The sequence below is a fragment of the Acomys minous genome (assembly GCF_964271855.1).
Source record: "Acomys minous genome assembly, chromosome: 20".
Taxonomy (NCBI): Eukaryota; Metazoa; Chordata; class Mammalia; order Rodentia; family Muridae; genus Acomys; species Acomys minous.
The window spans coordinates 21,907,560-21,934,524 of NC_140502.1; the positions used below are offsets into that span (position 1 = coordinate 21,907,560).

The 26,965-nt window shown below is 54.4% G+C and overlaps 2 protein-coding genes and 1 long non-coding RNA gene across 4 annotated transcripts in view; all 3 read left to right on the forward strand.

Annotated features, from left to right (window-relative positions):
• Positions 1-862: 862 nt before the first annotated feature.
• On the forward strand, positions 863-11,351 carry TMEM145 (transmembrane protein 145). Of its 2 annotated transcripts, XM_084771659.1 has the most exons (15): positions 863-1,057; positions 1,793-1,867; positions 1,982-2,059; positions 2,163-2,249; positions 2,332-2,433; positions 2,535-2,619; positions 2,715-2,786; positions 2,878-2,946; positions 3,150-3,230; positions 3,326-3,404; positions 3,543-3,636; positions 4,200-4,372; positions 5,781-5,901; positions 10,263-10,469; positions 10,966-11,351. In XM_084771659.1, the coding sequence occupies exons 1-15, from the start codon at positions 938-940 to the stop codon at positions 11,212-11,214; spliced, it is 1,692 nt and encodes a 563-aa protein (XP_084627785.1). In that variant the 5' UTR covers positions 863-937; the 3' UTR covers positions 11,215-11,351. The 2 variants fall into 2 exon arrangements, with proteins under 2 accessions (XP_084627785.1, XP_084627784.1); XM_084771658.1 differs by having other exon boundaries at positions 10,263-11,106.
• Positions 8,395-9,433, forward strand: LOC311591730. The gene is made up of 2 exons (XR_014777175.1): positions 8,395-9,134; positions 9,310-9,433. It is a non-coding gene; the product is annotated as an uncharacterized lncRNA (long non-coding RNA).
• A 1,019-nt stretch (positions 11,352-12,370) lies between the features above and the next one.
• The window catches only part of MEGF8 (multiple EGF like domains 8), a 59,798-nt gene continuing 45,203 nt past the window's right edge, over positions 12,371-26,965 (forward strand). Inside the window, exons 1-5 of the mRNA XM_084771532.1 lie at positions 12,371-13,336; positions 22,331-22,494; positions 23,557-23,763; positions 25,344-25,524; positions 25,834-25,922. Coding sequence (XP_084627658.1) covers positions 13,150-13,336; positions 22,331-22,494; positions 23,557-23,763; positions 25,344-25,524; positions 25,834-25,922 — 828 coding nt within the window. The 5' untranslated portion in view covers positions 12,371-13,149. The remainder of the gene's footprint in view (positions 13,337-22,330; positions 22,495-23,556; positions 23,764-25,343; positions 25,525-25,833; positions 25,923-26,965) is intronic.

The following is a 26,965-nucleotide window of genomic DNA, read 5'->3' on the forward strand; positions in this document are numbered from 1 at the left end:
ACTCTGTAGACCAGGCTGGCCTCTAACTCAGAGATCCGCCTGCCTCTGCCTCCCTGAGTGCTGGGATTAAAGGCAGACGCCACCAGGCCTGGCCAGAAAGCGTTTTAAATGGCATTTTGAGCAGCAGTGGAGATTCCGCAGTGGGGGGTGAAAGACCGAAGCTAGGAATGTTTATTGGAGTCAGAGAAGAAAAATAAAGTTGGACCCTGGTGTAGGAAGGTCTCCCCAGGGCTCTCAGTTGCCCCATGGGAAATGGTAGCATTATTACTAGCAGCAAGTGGGAGGGGCGGGACTACGCTAGGGGATAAGGGGCCCAATGACTTGGCCCAGGACTTCTGTCTGGTGAGGAAACGGCAAAACCAGGATTTTCGCCCTGGCAGCTGGAGTGCTAGCTTCTCGACATCTCATGCCTCTGTCTGAAGCAGCTGGGGTTCACACCCTAGGAGTGGGGCGAGCAGCCAGGAACGACTGTTTTGTTAGAGGGCTTTACCTACCATGTGTGTGTATTGCGTGTGACCCAGGACAATATCTCGCCCTCGGTATTGCCTATGGACACTTGACAGGGTTTGTTGAGTCTAGGGACTGGGTATAATAGAATAATTGGGGTCTAAATTGGGATGGGGGTGGTCCGGATCGTCCACAGCTGTCTGGGTTGTGGGCATCCAAAGAGGGCCCTTGCTTGTGGCAATGTGAGTTTAGAACACACGCAACCTGAGGTATCTTTTAGACTCCTGTAGAAGAGCTGAGCTAGGGTGCGGCAACAAGAGGATGGGAAGGGTAGGAGCCTGTTTGGTCCATTCAGGAGCAGGGGGCGGAGACCGCTGCGTCCGGCGGCCCCTTTAATCGGGGGCGCGCGCTGGCTAGCCCGCGCGCTCTCGCCTCCGTCACCGGGCCGGAGCGGGAGAGCCGGTGCCGAGCCGAGGCCAGAGCGGGAGGAATGGAGCCCTCGCGCGCGCCCGCGCTGCGCCGTCTGCTGCCGCCACTGCTGCTCCTGCTGCTGCCACTGTCCCCCCGCGCCCGGGCCAAGTACGTGCGGGGCAACCTCAGCTCGAAGGAGGTGAGCACCCCGAGCCTTCTCCTAGCACTCCCGGGCCCGCGGGACCCAAGAGGGGAGGGTACCGCCCCGCCCCCTGCGCCCCTCCCGGGCCGGGGCCTGGGTGATGGGGGGCCGGGCCAGGGCGGAGGCTGCAGATTGGGGGTTGCATTGTGGTTGTCGAGGTCAGACTGGGTGGGGAGGGTCGTCGGTAAGGAGAGTCTGAGTTACACGGAACATAGCCGCACCATGGTGGTGCTGAAGGGACAGCAGCCCTCACTCTACCAAGTGGAGGTCGCCTGGCCTGCTCGGGGACCATCGGCAAGGTTTGGAAGGTTCTCCAGGATGGCATAGCTTGTGGGACTACCTTGGGGCTGGTGTGTGTGTGTGGTGTGTTGTGGTGTGTGTGTGTGTGTGTGTGGTGTGTGGTGTGTGTGTCTGGGGGAATGCAGCTGAGAGTCCAGCACAGATGGTGGTGGGGATGTGCACCTGGCCATCCATGGTCTTTTTCAGTGTGTCTGGGAGATGGGGAGAAGGAGGAGGGAAGGAAACTTGAGGGACATCTGAGGGAGGAAAGCAGGGCAGCAGGAATTTGGACACCCAGCAAAAGGATCTGGAAAGAATTCTGGGGGTGACTTAGTCGTCTTGTGGTATTTGGGAAACCAAGCAGCCTCTGGTAGAGAGGAAAAGTTGAGGGTCTGTGGGTACGGTCGAGCTGAGTTCCTGAAGGACTCAGATCTCACTGGGTCCCTTTGCCAGGACTGGGTGTTCCTGACAAGATTTTGTTTCCTCTCGGATTATGGCCGACTAGACTTCCGATTCCGATACCCTGAGGTGAGTCTCCCTAGCCACTCTCCTGGCCGAAGCTGGACACTACTTTGGCCCTACAAGGCAAAATCTGTCCAGCTTCCGTACACGCCCCCAACCGCCTGGTCTCTGCTTCTTCAGGCCAAGTGTTGTCAGAACATCCTCCTCTATTTTGATGACCCGTCCCAGTGGCCAGCTGTGTACAAGGCCAGGGACAAGGTGAGGGCTGTGAAGAGAGAGTGTGTGTGTTGAGAGGGGTGGTTTGGAGAGGTAGGAGGCCACAGCCATTCAGAGGGTGACCATGTCCCCCGCTTTGCCCTAGGACTGCTTGGCCAAGGAGTCGGTCATCAGGCCGGAGAACAACCAGGTCATCAATCTCACCACCCAATATGCCTGGTCAGGCTGTCAGGTGCGAGGCAGTGCGCAGGTGCTAAAGGGCTGGGGCCTGGTGGCACCAAGGACAAGGCTTCAGCCTTCTGGCTCCTCCCCAGGTGGTGTCAGAGGACGGAACCCGCTACCTGAGCTGCTCCAGCGGCCGCAGCTTCCGCTCTGTGCGTGAAAGATGGTGGTACATCGCGCTCAGCAAGTGTGGGGTAAGGGGCTGGGGCAGCCACCTGGCCTCCCTCCTTTTTCTCTTCCTGTCCACTTCCCCTACCTGCCCAGAGTCCCCCTTAGGCCTCCCCGCTCCCTACAGGGAGATGGGCTGCAGCTGGAGTACGAGATGGTCCTCACCAACGGCAAGTCCTTCTGGACACGGCACTTCTCAGCGGATGAATTTGGTGAGCAGATATCGGAGGAGCAGGCGGGGATGGAAGCCCGGAGCAGGCAGAGATAAGCCACTCAAAAAGCCTTCCCCCACCCCTCCCTGTCCCAGGGATCCTCGAGACAGATGTGACCTTTCTCCTCATCTTCACCCTCATCTTCGTCCTCTCTTGTTACTTTGGTTGTGAGTACGACACATGTGCCGGGAGGGGCCGGAAGTGGGAGAGCCTCCCCGACCCCAGCCTGTGTACAGCGTTTCCCTGTTTCCGTCTTAGATTTGCTGAAAGGCCGACAGTTACTCCACACAACATATAAAATGTTCATGGCTGCCGCAGGAGTGGAGGGTGAGGCTTTGGGTAGCTCAGATTTTGGGGTCCCTGAAAAGACGGCCTTGGGGTCCAGACCCCTGGGTCTGAGGGACAAGAGGGTGAGGCGGGCTGTCCTAACAGATATTCTGGGCTTCTGGCGGGGGCAGCGGAGGGTCAGACATTAGGATCTTAGCGCTAGAGGACAGTGATGTCCCAAAGTTGGTTTTTGTCCCTCCTAGTCCTGAGCCTCCTGTTTTTCTGCATCTACTGGGGCCAGTACGCCACAGACGGCATCGGCAACAGCAGCGTGAAGATCTTGGGTGAGGATACCCTGGAGCCACGGAGGGAGGGCGGGGCTCCAGGGATCTCTCCGAGCGACCCCGTGCCTGAGCCAGCTTTCCTTCCCTCTTCCCAGCCAAGCTTCTCTTCTCCTCCAGCTTCCTCATCTTCCTGCTCACACTCATCCTGCTGGGGAAGGGATTCACGGTGACACGGTGCCCGGGCAGGGGCTGCTCACTGGGTGGCTGGGCTGGGGTGTAGGGCACGGTGGGGGTGGTGGGGGGCGTGTGTGGCGGCTCCCTCCACCCTGACAGCATCCACCCTGCTGTCTCCCCTACCGGCCTGCTTGCCAGAGGCCGCATCAGCCACTCGGGCTCCGTGAAGTTGTCTGTGTACATGACCCTGTACACCCTCACCCACGTGGTGCTGCTCATCTACGAGGCAGAAGTGAGTACCCGAGGCTCCCGCCAGACCCCCCCCCCCTTCCTGCCCTGCCTGCTGCCCCTCCCCACTGAGGATGCTCCCTCCCACTCTGAGTTTCCACCTTCCTATCTGTCTTTCAGCGGTTCCTCTTTCTTCACCATTTCTGAGTAGCTTTCCTCCTCCTCCTCCTCCTCCTCCTCTTCCTCTTCCTCGTCTCTCACTGTCTATCAGATTAAAGTTCCATGTGAAGAGTCACAGACTTACTTCTATTAAGGCTCCTCCACTTCCTAGCTAGTGATTCCCACCCTACCCTGGGCTTGTTTCTTCTTGTGAAAAGTTAGGGGGAATCTTAGCCATCATAAGGACTCGTTAGGGGATTTACATCACCTGCATGGGGTGATAGTGTGTGTCAGTGTGTGTGGATGGACGAAGTCACACAGGGTCCCATGGCGAGCATACAGTAGTTGCCATAGGCTCCTTATACACCTATGTACGATTCTAGCCCCATCCCTGGCTCACCCACTACTTCTGGCCTGACCCCGGTGTCAGAGGCCAGGGCTGTGACGAACCCTGTCTTGTGGGTCCAGTTCTTTGACCCAGGCCAGGTACTGTACACCTACGAGTCTCCGGCTGGCTACGGGCTCATCGGGCTGCAGGTCGCAGCTTACGTGTGGTTCTGCTACGCGGTGCTGGTCTCCCTTCGGCACTTTCCGGAGAAGCAGCCCTTTTACGTGCCCTTCTTTGCTGCCTACACCCTCTGGTGAGCCATGGTGGGGCCCCAGCCTGCCTCACCTCTCAGCCTAGGCCATTCACAGGGGGGAAGACAAGTGTTCAAGACAAGAGGCTGTTGCCTGAAGTCTGCTACTTCCTAGCTTTACAATCTAGGAAAAAAAAAGTTACTCTCCCAAAGTAAAATGCGAAAGTTAAAAAAAAAAAACAACAACAACAACAAAAAACTTGGGCTGGAGAGATGGCTCGGAGGTTAAGAGCACCGACTGCTCTTCCAGAGGTCCTGAGTTCAATTCCCAGCAACCACATGGTGGCTCACGTTACAATAAGATCTGGTGCCCTCTTCTGGAGTGCAGTTGTATATGCAGGCAAAACACTGTATACATAATAAATAGTTAAAAAAAACCAAAACGAAACAAACAGCCTGGCATGGTGGCGCACGCCTTTAATCCCAGCACTCGGGAGGCAGAGGCAGGTGGATCTATGTGAGTTTGAAGCCAGCCTGGTCTGCAGAGTGAGTTCCAGGACAGCCAAGACTACACAGGAAAAGGATACAAAACGAAGGTTTAGTGTCTGTCACACACAGTAAATGTTCAATAAAAGCTCAGTCAAAAGCCGGGTGTGGTGGCGCACGCCTTTAATCCCAGCACTCAGGAGGCAGAGGCAGGTGGATCACTGTAAGTTCGAAGCCAGCCTGGTCTACAAAGTGAGTCCAAGATGGCCAAGGCTACACAGAGAAACCCTCTCTCAAAAAAAAAAAAAAAAAAAAAAAAAAAAAGCTCAGTCAATAGCCAGGCGTGCTAGTGAGTCCCAGTAATGCCAGGATTTGGAAGGAAGAGAAAAACACATGCATAGTGATTTAAAAAAAAAAAGGAATCTTTTAAAACAAAACACAAAACCTTAACCAACCAACCAAAAAACGAAGACAAAACACCGGTTGTTATTGTTCAACAATGTCCCTTAAAGTAGGCAGAGTCCAAGCCAGAGGGCCGGGTGCAGGTCCCAGCTCCGAAGCTTCCAGACTGCACGGTTTCGGACAAGCCTTTCGCTTTCTCATCTGTTATTGGAAATGGAAACATTATTCTGTTTCCTGGACTCACTGTGAGAGTTAAATGAGTTCATGCGTGTATAACGTTGTGGAAACATGCAGTCGAGTCCTTAATTGTAATTTGTCATTCATTAACTCAAGCATGGGGTATCTCTTGGGGTCCCGTCAGTCGCCAGGGTTGGGGTGGCGTAGAGCTGCGTCACATTCGGCCTAGTCTTTGGCCACTGGAGTTTCTCAGGCCAGAGCGCCTCCTGGACTTTTTCAACACCTGGCTCTCGAAGGCCACCGTGGCCATTCTCCAGTTTGGGTCTTGTGAGTGACGGCAGGGAGGTGGGGGGCATGGGACGGGATGGAGGGCACAGGTAGCACCCACTGCGAACCTCCCCTGCAGGTTCTTCGCTGTTCCTGTCATGGCTCTGATCGCCAATTTTGGGATCCCGAAATGGGCGCGAGAGAAGATCGTCAATGGCATCCAGCTGGGGATCCACCTGTACGCCCACGGCGTGTTCCTGGTGAGAGCGGGGCGGGGCCGCCGAGTCTGGGGAGAGTGGCTATCAGGGTGGGGCGGGGACCTGGGGAGAGTGGCCAACCAAGTGGGTTGGGGACCGAGTCTGGTGAGAGCGGCCATCCAAGTGGGGTGGGGACCGAGTCTAGGGAGAGCGGCCATCCGAGTGAGGTGGGGACCTGGTGAGAGTGGCCATCAGAGTGGGGTGGAGACCAAGTCTGGTGAGAGCGGCCATACAAGAGGGGCAGGGACCAAGTCTGGGGAGAGTGGCCATCCGAGTGGGGAGGGGACCTGGTGAGAGTGGCCATCCCAGTGGGGTAGGGACCGAGTCTGGGGAAAGCGGCCATCCCAGGGGGGTGGCGACTGAGTCTGGTGAGAGTGGCCATCAGAGTGGGGTGGGGACCGAGTGCCGGAGGATTGTGTGAGGCTCCTACCCGACATGTGCCTGAATGTCCTGCCCCGTTTAGAACTCTTGACCCTTCACTCCCTTATTTTTAATTTTTGAAATGGGCTTGCTCTACAGTCCAGTCTGGCTTTCAACTTGTGACATCCTGCCTCGGTTTCTTGAGCGCTGGGACTGCAGGCCCACGCAGGACAGCGCATTTGGTCCCCGCCTCCCTTAGTCACTGGAAGGCACTGTCTGAAGGCCTGCTGGGCACCCCACCCCGTCCCCCAGCACCCTGCCTCCTCTGTCACTTCTCTTACCTGTCTCCCGGCCTCCTCACACAAGCCCCCTTTCTTTGTCCTCACACCCCCTTTCTGTTCTTGACTCTGTGTCCCCAGGCTTCAACATGTCTGTCTGCGCCACCACTACCACCCACAGCCCTCAGTCCCTCACCCTCAACCCCTTTCTCCTGTACCCGTTCTCCCATCATGGGGCGGGGGGAGGTTCAAGCGAAAGTTAGACGGGACAGGTTGGGGCTCTTGGGGCCTAGATTTTAGTAGTGTTTACAGCAGACCAAGACAGGGGATCTTGGCTTCATCTGTCAGTTTTGTTTTTAGTTGGTATTATTTGACCTGGTTTCCACTCTATCTTTTTTTTCTTGGTGACAGTTCTCACGTACACACACTTATCTCTGTGTGTGTCTGTGTCTCTGTGTGTCTGTGTGTGTGTGTCTGTGTCTCTGTGTGTCTGCGTGTGTGTGTCTGTGTCTCTGGGTGTCTGTGTGTGTGTGTGTTTGTGTGTCTGTGTGTGTTCTTTTTTGAGACAGGTGCACACTATGTAGCCCAGGCTGGCCTGGAACTTGCTCTATAGCCCAGGCTGGCCTAGAACTCACAGAGATTTGCCTCTTTCTGCCTACTGAGTGCTGGGATCAAAGTTGTGTGCCACAACACCCAGCTGGAGATTACAAAAAAAAAAAAAAAAAGACAGTCTCACCATGTTGCTCAGGCTGACCTCAAATTTGCCATGATTCTCCTGCCTTGGCCTTTGGAGTACCATATTTGGGGTCATGGGCGTGCATTGTCACACCTGGCTTACAGCATTAATACATGCATCCATCAGCCCAGCCTGCTGCGGCTCTCTGTTTCCTTCCCCAATCTCCTCCCCCTCCTTTTTGTTTTTGTTTTTTTGTTTTTTTGTTTTTAAAGACAGGGTTTCTCTGTGTAGCCCTGGCTGTCCTAGAACTCACTCGGTAGACCAGGCTGGCTTTGAACTCAGAGATCCACTCTGCCTCCTGAGTGCTGGGATTAAAGGTGTGCGCTACCACCACCTGACACCCTTTCCTTTTTTTTTTTTTTTAAGATTTATTTATTTATTATTTATTGTATATGGGCGCTTTATCTGCAGAAGAGGGCGCCAGATCTCACTATAGATGGTTGTGAGCCACCATGTGGTTGCTGGGAACTGAACTCAGGACCTCTGGAAGAGCAGGCGGTGCTCTAAACCACCGAGCCATCTCTCCAGCCCCCACCCTTTCCTTCTTGAGACAGATTCTTGCTATATAGCCCTGGCTGCTCTTGACAGCACAGCAGTCCTTCTGTGTTGGCCTCCTGAGTCCTGGGATTCACCAGTACACCAGGCTCTAGCCTGATTCTTTTTTTTTTTTTGAGACAGGGTTTCTCTGTGTAGCCTTGGCTGCCCTGGACTCACTTTGTAGACCAGACTGGCCTCGAACTCACAGAGACCCATTTGCCTGCCTCTGCCTCCCGAGTGCTGGGTTTAAAAGCGTGCGCCACCGCGTCTAGCTTCTAGCCTGATTCTTGCCAGAAATATCCATATTGTTTTTTCTTTTGTCTTTCTTGCTCAACTGCCAGACAGAGCAGCAGTCGTTGTACATAGTATAGAGAGAGCAGAAGCTGAGGTCCCGAGAGGGAGGTGATCGCCGGGATTCCGTGGCCTTGGGTGGCGGCACACACACTTAGAACCCTGTTCTCCTCTGGCCCATCGTCAGGGCTCACACACGGTGTGTGTGTGTGTGTGTGTGTGTGTGTGTGTGTGTGTGTGGCGCACAAAGAGAAATAGATACTGTTACATTTGGTGTGGTAGCACACACGTCTGTAATCTTGGCAGGCGGGAGGAGGAGGAGGAGGATCAGAGTTCAAGTCATCCTTCCCCAGAAATATAAAAACTATACAGAAAAATATAAAAATTCTGTAGTCTGCCTGGGCTACCTGAGACCTTGTCTCAAAGGAAAAGAAAAGAACAACAGAGAAGTAGGTATCACCGAGGGTTTTGGCCTTAACCCTGGGGACCTACAATCTGCCCCCCCAGGGAAGGGACCAGGTCTGCCATCCTCTCCTTAAGACCTAGGGTAACTGTAGAGCCCACCTTCCTTAGCTGGTAGATCCTGAAGCTCAGCAGGAAGTCGGAAAGGGTTAGAAAGAAAACACCGAGAGCCCCCCAAGCCGGCGGCTCTGCACCAGTGGCCTTCTTCTCCGCCCTCTCATCTTTCCAGATAGGCACCGTAATCCTTTTTGGCTGGTGAGGCTCAGGTAGTTTAATCAGCGTGCCCCAGATCCCACACTTAGTGAAGGAGCCAAGAGCAGCGGCAGCGACACTCGCTCAGAATTCGAGACAAGTGCCCTTGCTGTTAGTTCACCGTCAGTCAGCTCCTCTGCGCTGCTCCAGCTCCGTGCTGCTCGCTGCATCCAGGACAACCTGAGCGGGTTTGCACCGAGCTTCCAGAGCATGGTGGCCCAATGGCATCCAGAAACATCACCAGTGTTCTGGAAAATTTCCACCAGGATTTGTTGAGATGCAGGCACTGTTCTAGATTTAACAGGGAATAGAAAAGTCAAGTTCAGCCGGGCGTGGTGGCGCACGCCTTTAATCCCAGCACTCAGGAGGCAGAGGCAGGTGGATCCCTGTGAGTTCGAGGCCAGCCTGGTCTATAAAGTGAGTCCAGGACAGCCAAGGTTACACAGAGAGACTCTGTCTTGAAAAACCAAAAAAAAAAAAAAAAAAAAAAGTCAGGTTCTGCTGGGCAGTGGTGGCATTTAGTCTCAGGAGAATCTCTGAGTTGGAGGCCAGCCTGGTCTAGAGTGGGTTCCAGGACAGCCAGAGCTACACAGAGAAACCCTGCCTTGAAAAACAAAAACAGAGCCAGGTATGGTGGCAGTTGCCTTTAACCCCAGCACTCGGGAGGCAGAGGCAGGCAGATCGCTGTAAGTTTGAGGCCAGCCTGGTCTACAAAGTGAGTCCAGGACAGCCAAGGTAACATAGAGAAACCCTGTTTCAAAAACAAAACAAAACAAACAAAAAACAAAAAGTCAAGTTCTAAGCTAACTCTGGTGGTAAATGCTTATAATTTAAGCACCTGGTGGCTGAGGCAGGTGGATGCTACATAGACTGTTTCAGAAGAGGAAAAAGAGTCCTGTCTTTAAGGAGTCGACATTCTAAACAGCCTATGAACTGATGTTTAACTGAAGCTTCTGTGCTTATGGACACATTCTAAGGTTGGGCACGATGCTGAACGTCTGTAGTCCAGCACTAGGAGGGTAGAAGGGGGAAATCAGGAGTTCGGGAGGGGGTCAAGAGTTCAAGGTCACCCTTAGCTACGTGGCAAGTTTGAGGCCAGCTTGGACTGCACGAGACCCTCTCAAAACTAAAACAAAAAAAGAAAGAGCAGTTGAAAAAAAATCTTTAATCTGTGCTCTCCAATAAGGTGCGTTAAGAACACTTGAATTTAAGTAAGGTAGTGTATCTGAAAAACAACTTTAAATTTTGATTGAATACTGCCCTTAACCAGTCAGTTCTGACCCTGTAGTCAGGGCACGGTAATTAGGTGTATTGAGGGACACACCCCACTCCTGGTGGCTAAGGCCGTCTGAATGGTTCACAGGGATTGTAGAGAGGTCAACTGGAGGGAATCATCCAGGTCTCTAAACTTTATTGGGACAGACCTGAGTCTGACTTCTTTCTCTCAGATCATGACCCGCCCATCGGCGGCCAACAAGAACTTCCCGTACCACGTGCGAACGTCTCAGATTGCCTCCGCTGGGGTCCCTGGGCCTGGAGGGAGCCAATCCGCAGATAAGGCCTTCCCGCAGCACGTCTATGGAAACGTGACGTTCATCAGCGACTCGGTGCCCAACTTCACGGAGCTCTTCTCCATCCCCCCGCCCACCTCCTCCGTAAGCTCCGCAGCCCCGCCGCCCGAGGAGCTGCTGGCGCCGCCCCTGGAGTATCTGACCCCGCTCCCCGCCCCGCCGCCGCCCCCTGCGCCTTGGCGCCTGAGCCCACCCCTGGCCTTCCGCACTCCCCGCGCGCCAACGCCCCGCCTCGACCGCCCCCCGGCGCCCGCGCCCACCCTGCCCGACTGGGTCCTGGCGCTGTTGCGCACGCCCCCGAGGACTCCCCGCGCCGTGCCCCCGCCGCCTGCCTTCCGAGGCTGGTCCCCACCTCCCCCACCGCCTCCGGAGTTTGCCCGGCGCACCCCGACACCACCCCTTGAGTACCTGGCCCCTTTACCCAGGCGCCCAGCCACCCACTCCTTCCCTGACTGACACGTGCGTCCACGTTTGGGGTGGTGGGAGTCCTCTTGGGGGGGGGAGGGGGACGGGCCTTCGGGGCCGCATTTGATTCCCCCGAGGGTTCCGGGCGGCCTCTGATCCTGACCCCCCATCCCAGGCCGGGAAGCAGGTGGAGGAGACAGCGGTGGCGGCGGCGGTGGCCCCGAGGGGCCGCGTGGTGACCATGGCCGAGCCGGGCGCAGCCTCCCCGCCCCCTCCCGCTCGGTTCCCTAAGGCGGTCGACTCGGGCTGGGATGGCCCGACGCCGTCCTACCAGCCGCTGGTGCCCCAGACGGCGGCGCCGCACACCGGCTTCACCGAATACTTCAGCATGCACACAGCCGGGGGCCCAGCACCCCCGGTCTGAGCATCCCTACCCCACCTCTGCCCTACGGGCGGCGCACCGGGCCCCTGCTGGGCTCCGGAACCCCCCTCTCATTCCCGGCCCAAGGGCTCGGCCATGCCAGGCACCTCCTGCCCCTCCCCATGCCCGCGCCCAAGTAGGGTGCACTGTGTCCCGCCCCTTTCCTCCTTGTGCCAAACGGTCCCGCGGGAGCCGCTCTCCGCGTCCCCTCCCTCAGCCCCTGCCCCGAACGGCTCCGGAATCTGGACTCCCGCTGTTCCGTGATCTCCGCCCCCCTGACCCCCTCCGAGACCTCTGACGCTGCTGGACTCCGGATCACCCGTGACGACCGCCTGGACCCCGCCCGTGACTCTCCAGGACCCTGCGACTCTCGAGCCACTATTCGGGGACGGATATTGTGAAGCTGGTCTCTACTTTGAAACCCCCGCTGGGGTTTGTGACCTCGGACCCGTGCTTTGTCCGTCCCTATCTGCACGCCAGGGACTTTCCCATGGTCCCTGGCAGAAAGACGTTTTCTCTTCTTGCCAAAATAAAGAGGATTCGTTGAGTTTTTATCTACAACAGGGTTTCTTTTCCATCTTTTTTTTTTTTAATTAAAAAAAGACTTAAGTGTTTTCCTGCATGTAGGTCAGTGTACTATGCGCGTGCCTCGTGCAGAAGAGGGCGTTGGATCCCTACGGGTGTCAGGGATGGAACACAGGTCCTCTGAAAGAGCTCGTGTTCTGAGCCGCCAAATCATCTCACCAAGCTGCTTTTATGTCTTAATGGTGCTTAGAAACATTTTAAGCCCCAGGGGTCTCAGTGTGTCCATGTAGTGAATAATATCTTGGGTCCGGAGGCCCGAGCAGGCATAACCTGATATTCATATTGGTCCTGAGTCTGGAGCACAGAAAATAACCATCTAGCACAGCTCCCTACCGCCCCTTTATTTATATTTTTGCCTTTCCTTCCCCTATCAGAGGTGGAGGCGCCCTCCAGTGGCAAAAGGCTCTGCTCGGCCAAAGACCGGCAGATACTTTCTTTCTAACGCGATTTTGGGTCACAATATTAGCAATACGCATGCGGAAGTCTCTGCGCTGGATTCCTGTTCACCTACTGCGCAAGGGCTGGGAACGGACGGGAGGAGGGAAAGTTTCCGGAAGTCTTCCTCGGAGAAGGGGGGTGGGGCCAGGCGCTCCGTAGTCCTCCCAGGGCCGCTCTGACCCGCCGCTCCGGCAACCTCTCGCCTCCTCCTCCTAGCCTGTCCTCCCCTCAGAGGCTGCGCGGCTCCCGCCCCCTCGTCCCCTCCTAGCGGGTCTTCCTCGGGCCGCTCTGGCCCGGGAGTCCCCAGCTCTCTCTGATCTAGCCCATCCGGCTCGGGAGGGAGGCGCGGGTCGGTAAGCATTAAGAGTGAGCCCGAGGGACCCGGAGCCGGGACCCTGAAGGCAAGCTCCGCCCCCGACACCGCTCGTGCCCCGCCCCCCGCCTGCTGGGGTCTCCCCGGGAGTCTCCGGGCCAGGCCGGAGACGGCCAGCACCCTCCATGGAGGAGGGCCCTGCTGGCCTGTAGAGAAAACATCGCCCTTAGGGACTGTCTATAATGGTCTGTTTTGGCCTTGCAGCAGCCTGAGTCTAGTTGTTGGATTCCGTTTATAGGGTCGGCTCCCCTATGGGGGCTCGTGTCTATAGGGGACCCCTATGGTCCCTTGGGGTCGGCCCTATCCGTGACGACTCCATAGCCAGGGCTCTCCCTAGGTCTGTAGGGCCCGCCTCTCAGCTTCAAGAGCTCAACAGCGGCTCTTTGCTTGGCCGGGACTGCGTCGCTGATACATCCCTGGACTACAAGGCCATGCTACGCCTGTAAAGGTTGCATCCGCGGGGGCCTCGCCTCCCATAGAGGGACCCCCCTCCGGGTCTTCACGGCCCTCCCCGTCTCTTAGGGTCAGTGCCGGAGGCGGCGATGGCCTTGGGCGGAGCTCTTGCGGCGGGCCTGGCACTGGCCTTGGCAGTGCTGGGGCCGTCGTCCCTCGGGGTCCTGGCGGGTGACTGCAAGGGGCAGCGACAGGTGCTGCGGGAGGCTCCAGGCTTCGTGACGGACGGTGCTGGCAACTACAGCGTCAATGGCAACTGCGAGTGGCTTATCGAGGGTGAGTGGGGGCCGCGTGGGTCACTCGCTCGTTCGCTAGTTCATTCATTGGTGTGTCCATTCACTCGGCACATGCCTACAGACAGGCTCCGTTCGAGGACTTTTGCTCTAAAAGTGGTGGGCGCCCAGGGTTGCAGCTAGCCTGGGTCCTGATACAGGCGGGAATATGTGGAGGGTCAGGCCGACAGTTAACAAACTGTACGTGTTAGTGAGGAGTATTCTTGCTGACTTACTAAACTTGTACTCCACATTCACTCTCCTGGTTTTAGGATCTAGGCTCTATTTCATAGGAGTTTTGTGATTTTTCGGGCAGATTGATTTCGAAGGCTCAGTTTCCTTTACTCCAAATGGGCGTAACTATAGCGCTTACCTCTTAGTTAAGGAATTAAGGCCAGGTGGTGGTGGTGGTGGTGGTGGTGGCGGTGGCGGTCGCCTTTAATCCCAGCACTCAGGAGGCCGAGGCAGGTGGATCTCTGTGCGTTGGAGGTCAGCCTGGTCTACAAAGTGAGTCCAGGACAGCCAAGGCTACACAGAGAGACCCTGTCTCGAATCCCTCCTCCCCCCAAAATAAAAGAAAGGAATCAAATAATAAACATGCCTGATGTCCCGTGTAGTGTGTTACTAAGGGTTCTCTAGAGGAACAACTTACAAAAATGAATCTTTATAGAGACGGCTTTAGAATGACTTGCAGGCTGTGTGGCCCAGCTAATCCTACAGTGGCGGTCTACCAATGGGAGGTCCAAAAATCCAGTAGTTGTTCACAAGGCTGGAGCTCTCAGTTGGTCTTCAGCAAATGCCAGAATGCCGAAGAAGTCGGTTCTAATTCCAGTGAAGGAATGGACTTGCTAGTGAAAACGACAGCAAACAAGCGAGGAGAGCAGTCTTCCTTCTTTCTTGTCCTTTATATAAGATACCAGCAGAAGGCATGGCCCACATGGAAGGTGGATCCTCCTATCCCAAAAGGCTGGGTAATGGCGGCGCACACCTTTAATCCCAGCGCTTGGGAAGCAGAGGCAGGTGGATCTGCTGTGAGTTTGAGGCCAGCCTGGTCTACAGAGCAAGTTTTAGGACAGCCAGGGCTACACAGACAAACTTTGTCTCACCCTTCCCCCCCCACCCCCCACCACTACCAAAAGATCTGGATGGGAAGTGGGTCTTTCCACTTTGTTTATTTATTGGTTTTGGTTCTGGTTTTTCGGGGCAGGGTTTCTCTGTGTAGCCTTGGCTGTCCTGGACTCACTTTGTAGACCAGGCTGGCCTCGAACTCACAGCGATCCACCCGCCTCTGCCTCCCCCAGAGCTGGGGTTAAAGGCGTGTGCTACCGCGCCCGGCACTGGGTCTTTCCACTTTAAGTGATTTAACTAAGAGAAAAAGAATTGCTTAGAGGTGTGCCCAGCCATTTGGGTCCTTAGTTCAAGATGCGGTCAAGTTGACAACCAAGAAGAGCCCTCACATACAGTAAATGTCCAATAACTGCCATTAAGTTTATTATTGTGCTTAAATATGAAATACTTCAATAAAAGCGTCTTGTCAGTCATGCATGTGCCAGGCGTTATCTATGCCACTGTGACATACCAGACTGCTCCCCTGGGAGAGCCCGGAGGAAGCGCGTGATCTGGGAGTGAGGAGAGCAGAGGAGAGACGCTAGAGCAGAGACCTAAGGGAGGAAGAACGTTCTAGAGAGATGGAAGAGCCCGTGCAGAGGCCTCTGCTTCGTTCTTGTGTCAGGGATCAGGGAAGCCCAGGGAGGACATGTGTCTGAGGGGCATGTTGACACAGGGGCCATCAATGGGGGGGGGGGGGGACGGGAGTGTGAGATGCTGTTGAGCAGGTGTGTGCGCTAAAGGCTCATATGCCAAAACAGATACGAGAAGGATACACCAGCCAGATACATTCTGACTGGTGCCAGAGGCAGGAGGGGGAGCTTTTGTGAGTCTGAGGCCAGCCTGGGCTACAGTGTGAAAACCAATCTCTTTTCTTTTTCTTCTTCTTTTTTTTTTTTTTTTTCGGGACAGGGTTTCTCTGTGTAGCCCTGGCTGTCCTGGACTCACTTTGTAGACCAGGCTGGCCTCGAACTCACAGCGACTCTCCTGCCTCTGCCTCCCGAGTGCTGGGATTAAAGGTGTAGGCTGGCACCACCGCCGCCACCACCACCAGACTCGGAAAATCTTTTTTTTTTTTTTAAATAATTTATTATTTATTTTATTATGTATACAGAGTTCTGCCTGCATGTGTGCCTGACTGCCAGAAGAGGGCATCAGGTCTCATTATAGATGGTTTTGAGCCACCATGTGGTTGCTGGGAATTGAACTCAGGACCTCTGGAAGAGCAGACAGTGCTCTTAACCACTGAGCCATCTCTCCAGCCCCTGAAAATCTTTTTTTTAAAAAGAGTTATTTATTTCTATTTTCTGTGCATGAGTGTTTTGCATGCATGCATATGCACTGTGTATGTGCCTGGTGCTAATGGAGTCCAGAAGAGGGCATTGGATCCACTGGTACTGAAGTTAAGGGTGATTGTAAGCCACTATGGGGGTGCTGGGAATTGAACCCTTGTCCTTTGAAAGAGCAGCAACTGCTCTTAGCCTCTGAGTCACCTCTCCAGCCTGCAGACCTTTTTTTTTTTTTTTTTTTTAAAGACAGGGTCTTATGTATCCAGGTAGCTTGAACTGGTTGGATGTGTAGTTGAGGCCAGCCCTGACCTCCTCATCCTCCTGCCTCTACCTCCCTAATTCGGGGACTATAGGTGTGCACTCTCATGCTTCAGGTGCTACTTGGGATCGAACCCAGGGCTGAGGTAGAGGCAGGAGATGGGTGTTTAATGCTTAGGTCTACGGGACAGACCAGGATCTGCAAGGAGGTCCAGAGGGACAGCCACTGAAGCACATGGAGGGCTTTACTGAGATATAAAAGTGACTGGCCTGGGGGCTGGGAGAGATGGCTCAGTGGTTAAGGGCCCTGGCTGCTCTTCCAAAGGTCCTGAGTTCGGTTCCCAGCAAGCACATGGTGGCTCACAGCCACCTGTGATGTGATCTGATGCCCTCTTCTGCAGATAAAGCACTCATATAGAATAAATAAATCTTGGATATCAGAATTTAAGCAGTTACTGAAATGTATGACCATCTCCTAATACACTGACTGCAATGTGAAAAAAATAAGTAAATCTTAAAAAAAAAAAAAAAGTGACTGGCCTCTATGAAGACATGAAGGATGCTAAGATGTCTTAGGATCCATGTCTGGGTTTGTCTGTACAGGAGACTGGGAGGTGGGGAGCCAGAGCTGGTCCTTGAATGTCACTTAGGCAGTTGGGCCATTTCCTTGGGAGTGCCAGGAAGCTACCGAATAGTTCAGAGCAGGCATTGTCCTCAGCCAGGGCTTGGGTGGAGGGTGACAGATTATAGAGATCTGGTATGTGGGAACAGTAAGTTCTGACGTGGGGCTGAGGCTAAAGGGCTCCAGGTGTGAACCCTGCAGGGAGAGGTTTTGGATTTTCCCCAGCGAGATGGGAGCCAACTGGTCGAATATGGGGTGTGGAGGCATCTGTCGCCTCTAAGAACCAGCATCTTACTTGGCTCAGAGTGTTGGTGCTGCTGGCCGTGGTGGTGGTCCCAGCAGTTGGGGAGGCCGAAGCAGGCAGATCACTGTGAGTTCAAGGCCAGCCTGGTCTACAAAGCAAGTCTAGGACAGCCAGGGCTACATAGAGAAACCCTGTCTCGAAAAACAAACAAAAACAACAAAAAAGAGTGTTGGTGCAAGCTTGTAATCTGAGTGCTTGAGAGGCTGAGGCCACAGTTAGAGGCTACCCTGGGCTATATAGCTCCTGTTTCAAAATAACCCAAAGGTCTAAGTGGATTGGTTGCTTTTGTTATTGTTTGCAGCCCGGGCTGGCCTTGAAGTCAAAAGTCTCCTATCTCAACTTCCCTGGTGCTGGGGTTGTAGGAGTGTGCATCATGCTGGCACACCCACTTCTTACACCATGATTGTATTTTGTCTGGTCCCAGACATCCCCTGGTGTGAGAGCACCCGCTCCCTCCAGGGCAGGGCAGGAGGCAGGGCTTGGGATCAGGTTTCTTTCTGGTACTGTGTAGGTTAGAAACCGGAAACCTTGAGCTTTGGGAGGGATGCAGCAGGTGGCTCTTGTTTTGAGTCCCAGCACGGAACAGGGTGTTTGATGAAGGCCAGTGAGGTTCTGGGTGTTAACAGCCACGGGTTCTGGTCAGCTTCTCTGTCTGTCTTTCTTCCCTCTTATCCTCCTCTTTTTCTTCTCTGTTTTTTGTTTGTTTGTTTGTCTGGGTCTCATACAGCCCGGGCTGGTCCAGAACATTCCGAGAATGACCCTTGTAATTATTTCCCAAATGTTAGGATTATAGAGGTGCCTCACTACACCTGGCTTTGTGGTGGTGTTTGTTAATTTATAGATTTGTTTTATGTGTGTGAGTGTTTTGCCTGCGTGTATGTACGCATAACGTGTGTGCCTGGTGCCCAAGATCAGAAGAGGGTGCCAGACTCCTGAAGCTGATAGTTGTGAGCCCCTGTGTGGGTGCTGGGAATCGAACCTGGATAACAGATTTTCTATGCTGCTGAGCCATCTCTCTAGCCCAGACCCTTTTTTTTTAAACTTTTATTTTTTGAGATTACAGTATAATTACATCACTTCCCCTGTTCATTTTCCTCCCTCCAAACTCTCCCATGTACCCCTTCTGGCTCTCTTCCAAATTTATGGTACCCCCTTTTAAAAATTAATTATTGATATATACATATATGAACATAAATGTATATTGCTCAATACATAAATACAACCTGCTTAGTCTGTATGCTTTGTGGCTTTTTTTTGTGTGTGTGTGTGTTTGCTTATGAGGCGAGCTCTTGCTGTGCTGCCCAGGATGACCTTAAACACAGTCCTCCTGCTCCTGTTGGCTAGTAATGTAATTGCATGTGTTGCTATGATGTAGTTGTATGTGTCTCTATGATGTAATTGCATATCTCTATGATGCAATTGCATGTCTCTATGATGTAATTGCGTGTGTCTCTATGCTTTTGTGTGCCTCTTGATCCAGCAACCGCTCAGCTCTTGCTCAGCCTTGTGCCGAGTCAGTCTTTGCAAAGAAACTGTGCCCAGGTCCCATGTCCTGTGATTCTCCTAGGCTGCAGGGGAGTAACCCTGGTCACAGATAGTCCTCTCAAAGAGGGGCTCCTAACCCAGCCTCAGACCATCAGGGCGGGCTTCCTGGAGGAGACCTCCAAACATAAAGCAGCTTGTGGCAGAGGGATGGCACTCTGTGGAACCAGGATTCCAGACATGGTTCATGACATCCGACCGCCCCAGTGGCATTATGGGAGATGAGATCAGGTTCCAAACACCAGGTCAAGGGGCTGGCTTTTCTCCTCGGCTGAGAGAGCCCTGAAGGACTCTTTAGCGGAGGAGGGCCAGGGCCAGGGGTCAAGGTGAGATGAGCCACTAGAGACCGTGCGGAAGGAGTCTGTGTCAGTGGTCCTGTAAGAGGCACGGTGACAGGGACAATCGAAGGGGAGATAAACCTGGTTTTTAGGATCTCAAGTGCGGGATCAGAACGGTCTCGTGAGAGAACAGGTGAGGTTAATCCACTAAAAGACCAACCACCTTGTGTGGGAGCTTGATTGTTGCCAGCTGAAAAGATCCTGTGAGCAGACTCTGGGAGGAGATATGTAAATGAGCCCAGAACTGGAGGCGGGGCTTTTGGGGGGACTTCGGATAGTTTTGACTGTTCATCGCTGCACTTCGAGACGCTCCTAGAGAGAACCGCTCGAGGGAAGGCTTCGGGGCTCCGGCTCCCGATGAGGTTCGGGGTTCTGGTTACTCCAGGTTCCAACAACAACAAACAACAAAATCCTACTGATTATGCCAAAAAAATCGTTCCTCAAACCTAATATCCTTACGGTTTTGTTGTTGTGTTCCTTAATCCCCATTTCCTATTGTTTTGGTTAGTCAAGTTATAAGTAACATACACCCAGTTAATAAGTTATAATAAAATATATTGGTTAAAAAAATTAGGCCTACAGACAATGGCTGGGCAAGGATTATTACTGAGCATCCTGGCTCTGGGCTAGCAAATTATAATATCTTTTTTTTTTTAAAGATTTATTTATTTATTATGTATACAGCATTCTGCCTGCATACCAGAAGAGGGCACCAGATCTCGTTATAGATGGTTGTGAGCCACCATGTGGTTGCTGGGAATTGAACTCAGGACGTTTAGGGAGAGCAGTCAGTGCTCTTAACCTCTGAGCCATCTCTCCAGTCCCCAAGTTATAGTATCTTGTTGCACGTTCACACCAGCCTTGGTGGGCAGGGAGAAATATTCCCGTTTTATAGGCAAGGCAGCGAAGGCTCAGAAGACCTGTAAAACCAGGACAGGATAGGTAGTTAAGAGAAAGAGAGGAGGCCGGGCAGTGGTGGCGCACACCTTTAGTCCCAGCACTCGGGAGGCAGAGGCAGGTGGATCGCTGTGAGTTTGAGGCCAGCCTGGTCTACAGAGTGAGTCCAGGACAGCCAGGGCTACACAGAGAGACCCTGTCTCAAAAAAAAAAACAAAACAAACAAAAAAAAAAAAAAAAAAAAGAGAAAGAGAGGAATTGAGAAAAGAGAGCACCCCACTGTCCCCTCGGGGCTCTGCATGGTTTTGGAGATGTGCTTATCACACAGCTCTGCAGGCCTGGACCCCAGGACCCTCTTATCTCAGGCTCCATAGTGCTGGGATATAGCCAAAGACGACCTTGAACTTGAGATACTCCTGGCTGCGCCTCCTGAGTGTAGCAGAGCTGCAGGTGCGGGCAGCCAAGCCTGGTTCTGTGCAGTTGGGAGGCCAGGGCTTGGCGCCCACTAGGCAAGCACTTTACCATCAGCTCTAGCTCCTCAGCTGTAGCTCCTCTAAGGAGCCGGTGCTGTCCAGCTTCTTGGTCTTTTGTTCGCGCTGTTTCTGCTAGAAAGTCTTCTGCCCCAGAAGCGCCCTGTGCATGGCAGGCAGGTGTGTCACCGCTATGCTGCATGTCCAACCCTTTAAAAATTTCCCAGTGTTCCCTCTGAGGCAGAGGTAGGCGTATCTCTGAGTCTGAGGCCAGCCTGGTGTATGGAGTGAGTTCCAGGACAGCCAGGGCCACACAGAGAAGTCCTGGCTCTAAAAGCAAAAACAACAAAAAATTTGATCTCACCAGCCTCGCCAAGGTGCTCAGGATGGCCTTGAGCTTGCACCAGTCCTCCTATCTTGTCTTCCTCCATAGTGGATTAGAGGTGTGACCCACCGTAAATAACTGCTCTTCCTGCTTCTGGTTCCTGCCTTTCACTGCTTGATCCCTAGGAACTTCAGCACAACCGACCAGACCTGCAATACACACACACACACACACACACACACACACACACACACACACGTGTGCACCTGCATGCGTGTATGCATTCATGTGAACCACCGCCCCCCCAATACAGACCATCCTCCCACTAAAAAAAAATCATTTAGTTTCCCACTAAATGGCTTCAAATTACATACAGAGCTACTGCTGAGGTCTATTAGCACATTACACTACTAATGCCCAGGCGTGAATCAATCTCTTTCTCCCCTTCTCTCCCTCTCCCCTCTCCCCTCTCCCCCCTCCCTCCCTCCCTCCGTCCCTCCCTCCCTCTCTCTCTCTCTCTCTCTCAGAAGAGATGAAACCCAGAACCTTGGCCATGCTAGGCAATCACTCTACCACTGAGCCACGCCCCCAGCCTCTCACTGGGGGATCCTAGGCAGGGGCTCTACCACTGAGCCACGCCCCTAGTCCCTCACTGGGGGATTCTAGGCAGGGGCTCTACCACTGAGCCACGCCCCTAGCCCCTCACTGGGGGATTCTAGGCAGGGGCTCTACCACTGAGCCACACCCCAGCCCCTCACTGGGGGATTCTAGGGAGGGGCTCTACCACTGAGCCACGCCCCCAGCCCCTCACTGGGGGATTCTAGGCAGGGGCTCTACCACTGAGCCACGCCCCCAGCCCCTCACTGGGGGATTCTAGGGAGGGGCTCTACCACTGAACCACGCCCCCAGCCCCTCACTGGGGGATTCTAGGGAGGGGCTCTACCACTGAGCCACGCCCCCAGCCCCTCACTGGGGGATTCTAGGCAGGGGCTCTACCACTGAGCCACGCCCCCAGCCCCTCACTGGGGGATTCTAGGGAGGGGCTCTACCACTGAGCCACGCCCCCAGCCCCTCACTGGGGGATTCTAGGCAAGGGCTCTACCACTGAGCTACATCCCCAACTCTGGCCTAAAGATCTTGGCTCCTACCCAGTGGTGGCATACACCTTTAATCCCAACACACAGGAAGCAGAGGCATGTGGATCTCTGAGTTCTAGGCCAGCCAGGTCTACAGAATGAGTTTCAGGATAACCAGGGCTACAAAGTGAGACCGTGACTCAGAAAACCAAAAGAAAAGAAAAGATCTTGGCTCCACCACAGTATCATTTGGTCTGTGTCTTGCTGGTGAGAAGACTGATGCAGAGAGGGCAGTTGATTTGCCCAGGGTCACACAGCTTAGCAGCTGTTCAGAGGCGGAGCCCAGGTCTGAGGACCGATAGTGTAGTTTTCTTGTGTGAATGTAGCACCAGCGAAAGCAGAGGCAGGAGAGTCTGTGCTGGGCCAGGGTCCTGGGCGCTCTAAGGTGAGATCTTCGTTCATGAGGAGGAGGTAGGATCCTCCTCCAACACGCCCTGCCTGGCCTGGTAACAGGGGACACTGCTGGGACCACAGAGAAGGGCTTTGTGAGTTCAACAAACTAATCTCTGGTGGATGTTCAGCCTGATAACAGAGCTGAGGCGGCGACTCCTCTGAGCTCCTGTCCCTCTGTCTGTCTCAACTGTGGGAGACCAGGAGCCCCTTGGAGCCCTCATATCACCCAGAGCAAGGTGTGGTGGTGTCTGTGGGTGGGGGTGCACGGGTCCTCGGAGAAGGTTCATGTGGGACTGGCCCCTGTGCTCACTTCCCAGCCCCGAGCCCTCAGCACCGCATCCTGCTGGATTTCCTTTTCCTGGACACGGAGTGCACTTACGACTACCTGTTTGTGTACGACGGTGACTCACCCCAAGACCCGCTGCTCGCTAGTCTGAGTGGGAGCACCCGGCCCCCACCCATTGAGGCCTCCTCAGGCAAGGTTCGTGGTGACAGGGTATGGGGGCCCATGGTCGCAGGGTCCCTCGGGGATGAGGGAGAGGAGCACACACCTAGGAAGAAAGGAGAAAGATGGGAAGGGACAGAAAAAGCCGGTCAGAGGGGGTCAGAAGAGACATAGTGGAAGGTGGACCGAGTCGGAATGCTGGGTTCGGTTGGTGGCACATACCTGAAGTCCTGAGGATTGGTGAGACTTCGAGACCAGCCTGGGCCCCATCCTGAGCCCTGTCCCAAGCAGCAGCAGCAGCCAAACAAGACCTTCCACAAACACACAGAAGACAGACAAAGGAAGGCAGAGAGGGCTGGGGGCAGGGGTGCAGCTCTGTTGGTAGTGTTTCCCTCCCATTTACAAAGCCCCAGGTTCGATCCCCAGCACCCCGTAAAAACAAGTGTGGTGGCGCACACTCTTAACACCAGCGCTGGGGAGGTGGAGGCAGGAGGATCAGAAATTTAAGGTCATTTTCATCTAGTGGCTGTGGGGCCAGCCTGGGCTAGATGAGGTCATTTTCATCTAGTGGCTGTGGGGCCAGCCTGGGCTAGATGAGGTCATTTTCATCTAGTGGCTGTGGGGCCAGCCTGGGCTAGATGAGGTCATTTTCATCTAGTGGCTGTGGGGCCAGCCTGGGCTAGATGAGGTCATTTTCATCTAGTGGCTGTGGGGCCATCCTGGGCTAGATGAGGTCATTTTCATCTAGTGGCTGTGGGGCCATCCTGGGCTAGATGAGGTCATTTTCATCTAGTGGCTGTGGGGCCATCCTGGGCTAGATGAGGTCATTTTCATCTAGTGGCTGTGGGGCCATCCTGGGCTAGATGAGGTCATTTTCATCTAGTGGCTGTGGGGCCATCCTGGGCTAGATGAGGTCATTTTCATCTAGTGGCTGTGGGGCCATCCTGGGCTAGATGAGGTCATTTTCATCTAGTGGCTGTGGGGCCAGCCTGGGCTAGATGAGACCCTTTCTTAAGCATCAACAGAAGGAGAGCAGGGAAGGAGGTACGTCCCTGAAAGGGTGGCCCGCCGCCCACCACCAGCCCTCTTGCCCTATAGATGCTGCTCCATCTCTTCAGCGACGCCAACTACAACCTGCTGGGCTTTAACGCGTCCTTCCGCTTCTCCCTGTGCCCCGGAGGCTGCCGGAACCACGGGCAGTGCAAGTCCCCAGGAGTGTGTGTCTGCGAGCCGGGCTGGGGAGGCCCGGACTGCGGCCTGCAGGAGTGCTCAGCCTATTGCGGCAGCCATGGTACCTGTGCCTCGGTGAGCTGTTCCCCACCACCGAGTCTCCCTGGGATCCTAGTCTGTGACTATGCCTACCACATCGGCTGAGATAGGGCTCTGTTCCATCCTGACCCCGCCCCCCCCTCCGCGTTGCTGTGGGAGCTAGTCCCGCCTTTCTAGCTCTCTCCCCCACCTCCACCTGCTGCTCTCCCTTTGAGAGGTCATTTCTCGCTCTGTCCTTGTCTCTAACCAATCTTCACCTAAGGGTCATGTCTCTGTCCTCCTTCAGGCTCGGGTGGTACCCCCACCTGGCTGTTCTGTTTGGCCTTGGGTCCCTGCCATGATTGTTTATTTGTTTGGTTTTTGGTTGTTCGAGACAGGGTGTCTCTGTGTAACCTCGGCCGTCCTGGACGCCCCTTGTAGACCAGGCTGGTCTTGAACTCACAGCGGTCCGCCTGCCTCTGCCTCCCGAGTGCTGGGATTAAAGGCGTGCGCCACCATGTGCAGCTAGGGTCTCATTTTGCAACCACAGTGGCATCCTTCTCCCTCAGTCTCCTGAGTGCTGAGGTTACTGGCATGTGTCCCCACTCCCGGCTGCCTGCCATGGCTTCACCCCTGACATTACAGCTCAGCTCTGCAACCCCAGCTTGACACCTGTGTTGTGTTTCGAGCTCTCTTTCCGATCTGAGGTCATCCAGCCTGTGTGGAGCCTGGACCTCCCTAACATGTCCTCTCCTGTCTGTCCTTTTCTGTGGGTCTGTCTGTTCTGCCCCACCTCTGTCTCCATTGGGCTGTGTTTCTTGTTCCACTCCTTGGTCCCCATGCTTGTCCCTTTTTTTTTTTTCAAGACAGGGTCTCTCTGTGTAGCCTTGGCTGTCCTGGACTCACTTTGTAGACCAGGCTGGCCTCGAATTCACAGAGATCCTCCTGCCTCTGCCTCCCGAATGCTGGGATTACAGGTGTGAGCCACCATGCTCAGCTTGCTTGTCCCTTTTTTAAAAAATTATTATTATTATTTTAAGATTTATTATTATATACAGTGTTCTATCTGCATGTATATCTTCACACCAGAAGAGAGCATTAAATGCTTTGGAAGAGCAGTCAGTGCTCTTAACCCCTGTGCCATCTCTCCAGCCCCCAAAAATTATTATTTTTTTTTTAGAGATTTATTTATTTACTTTTATGTATGAGTGCTCTATCTGCATGTACACCTACATCCAGAAGTGGGCATCAGATCCCAGTATAGATGCTTGTGAGCCACCATGTGGTTGCTGGGATATTTTTATCTCTTACGTACATTGGTGTTTTGCCTGCATGTGTATGTGCGTGCGTGTGTATTGTTGTTGTTGTATCTGAACAGGAGTTACAGATACTTGTGAGCTATGTGTGGTTGCTGGGAATTGAACTCAGGACCTCTGGAAGAGCAGCCAGTGCTCTTAACCTCTGAGCCATCTCTCCAGCCCCTCCCCTCTTGTCCCCCTTTTTCTGTCTGTTTCTTTGAACATTCTTTCCCTTCCTGTCTCTCTTTCTGTCCGTCTTGGCTCCATTTCTTACTGTGTGTTCCCTGACCCATATCTCTGTCTTTTTTCTCTCTCTGCCTTTCGTCTCCTTCCTCCCAGACCCTGGGACCGTGCCGCTGTGAGCCTGGGTTCCTGGGACGGGCCTGTGACCTGCACCTGTGGGAGAACCAGGGAGCTGGCTGGTGGCACAATGTGAGCGCCGGGGACCCCGCCTTCTCCGCCCGGATCGGGGCAGCTGGCGCCTTCCTGTCCCCACCAGGGCTGCTGGCTGTCTTTGGAGGTAAGCAGACGGGAGAGGTGGCTGTGAGGGGTCTGGAGGCCTGTCAGCGTGCGGCCTGTCAGTCAGCATGCGGCCTGTCAGTCAGCGAGTGGCCTGTCAGTCAGCGAGCAGCCTGTCAGTCAGCATGCGGCCTGTCAGCATGCGGCCTGTCAGCATGCGGCCTGTCAGCATGCGGCCTGTCAGCGTGCGGCCTGTCAGTCAGCATGCGGCCTGTCAGTCAGCATGCGGCCTGTCAGTCAGCATGCGGCCTGTCAGCGCGCGGCCTGTCAGCGTGCGGCCAGGTTTTGAGAGCATTCACCTCATTTGCAGGCCAGGACCTTAACAAGGCCCTGGGTGACCTTGTCCTGTACAACTTCTCCACAAACACCTGGGAGTCCTGGGACCTGAGCCCTGCTCCGGTATGGACCCTTCTCTGCCCACTCACGTCGTCGCTGCCCACCCCATCCCCTCCATCCCTCCCCCCCCCTCGCCCCATCCCAGGCAGCTGCATCTGAAGACCTGCTTCTCCCTGCCTTGGTCTTGGCTCACTCTGAGATTCCTTTTCTTCTTCCCCCCTTTCTTTCTTTCTTTTAAATTATTTATTATGTATACAATGTTCTGCCTGCATGTGTGGCTGCCCACCAGAAGAGGGCGCCGGATCTCGCTATAGATGGTTGTGAGCCACCATGTGGTTGCTGGGAATTGAGCTCAGGACCTTCGGAAGAGCAGCCAGTGCTCTTAACCTCTGAGCCATCTCTCCAGCCAGCCCCCCGCTTTCTTTCTCTATGCTGTTGTCCTCCCTTCCTCTCCCCAATTGTCCCCTCTTCTCTTTCCTCTCTTTCTCCTTTCCTCAGCCAGGCTGCCTACTTCCTTCCTTCCCTCCTTCCTTTCTTCCATGTTTTGGAGACAGGGTCTCAAGATAGCCCAGGGCGGCCTTGAACCCCTGCTTTTCCTGCTCCTTCCCGCACTGAGATTGTAGACATGCACTACGGAACCCGGTTTGTGCATCTCTCATGGTCTCCATCTCCTGGGGTTGTTTTCCTTGTTCACTTCCGTTTCCGTCTTTCTGCTTCCTCACTGTCACTGTCTTTTATTTTCACATCTCATGTCTGTATTTCTCCTCTCTCCTCCTCCCTCCTCCCTCCTCCCTCCTCCCTCCTCTCTCCTCCCTCCTCCCTCCTCCCTCCTCTCTCCTCTCTCCTTCGTCCTCCCTCCTCCCTCCTCTCTCCTCCCTCCTCCCTCCTCCCTCCTCCCCCCTCTCTCCTCCCTCCTCCCTCCTCCCTCCTCTCTCCTCCCTCCTCCCCCCTCTCTCCTCCCTCCTCCCTCCTCCCCCCTCTCTCCTCTCTCCTCCCTCCTCCCCCCTCTCTCCTCCCTCCTCCCTCCTCCCTCCTCTCTCCTCTCTCCTTCGTCCTCCCTCCTCCCTCCTCTCTCCTCCCTCCTCCCTCCTCCCTCCTCCCCCCTC

Coding starts and splice junctions, on each gene's coding strand:
- TMEM145 (XM_084771658.1), top strand. CDS start 938: ATGGAGCCCTCGCGCGCGCCCGCGCTGCGCCGTCTGCTGCCGCCACTG. Junction 2,947..3,149: donor GGCTGCCGCAGGAGTGGAGG/GTGAGGCTTTGG, acceptor TGTCCCTCCTAG/TCCTGAGCCTCCTGTTTTTC. Junction 5,902..10,262: donor ACGCCCACGGCGTGTTCCTG/GTGAGAGCGGGG, acceptor TCTTTCTCTCAG/ATCATGACCCGCCCATCGGC.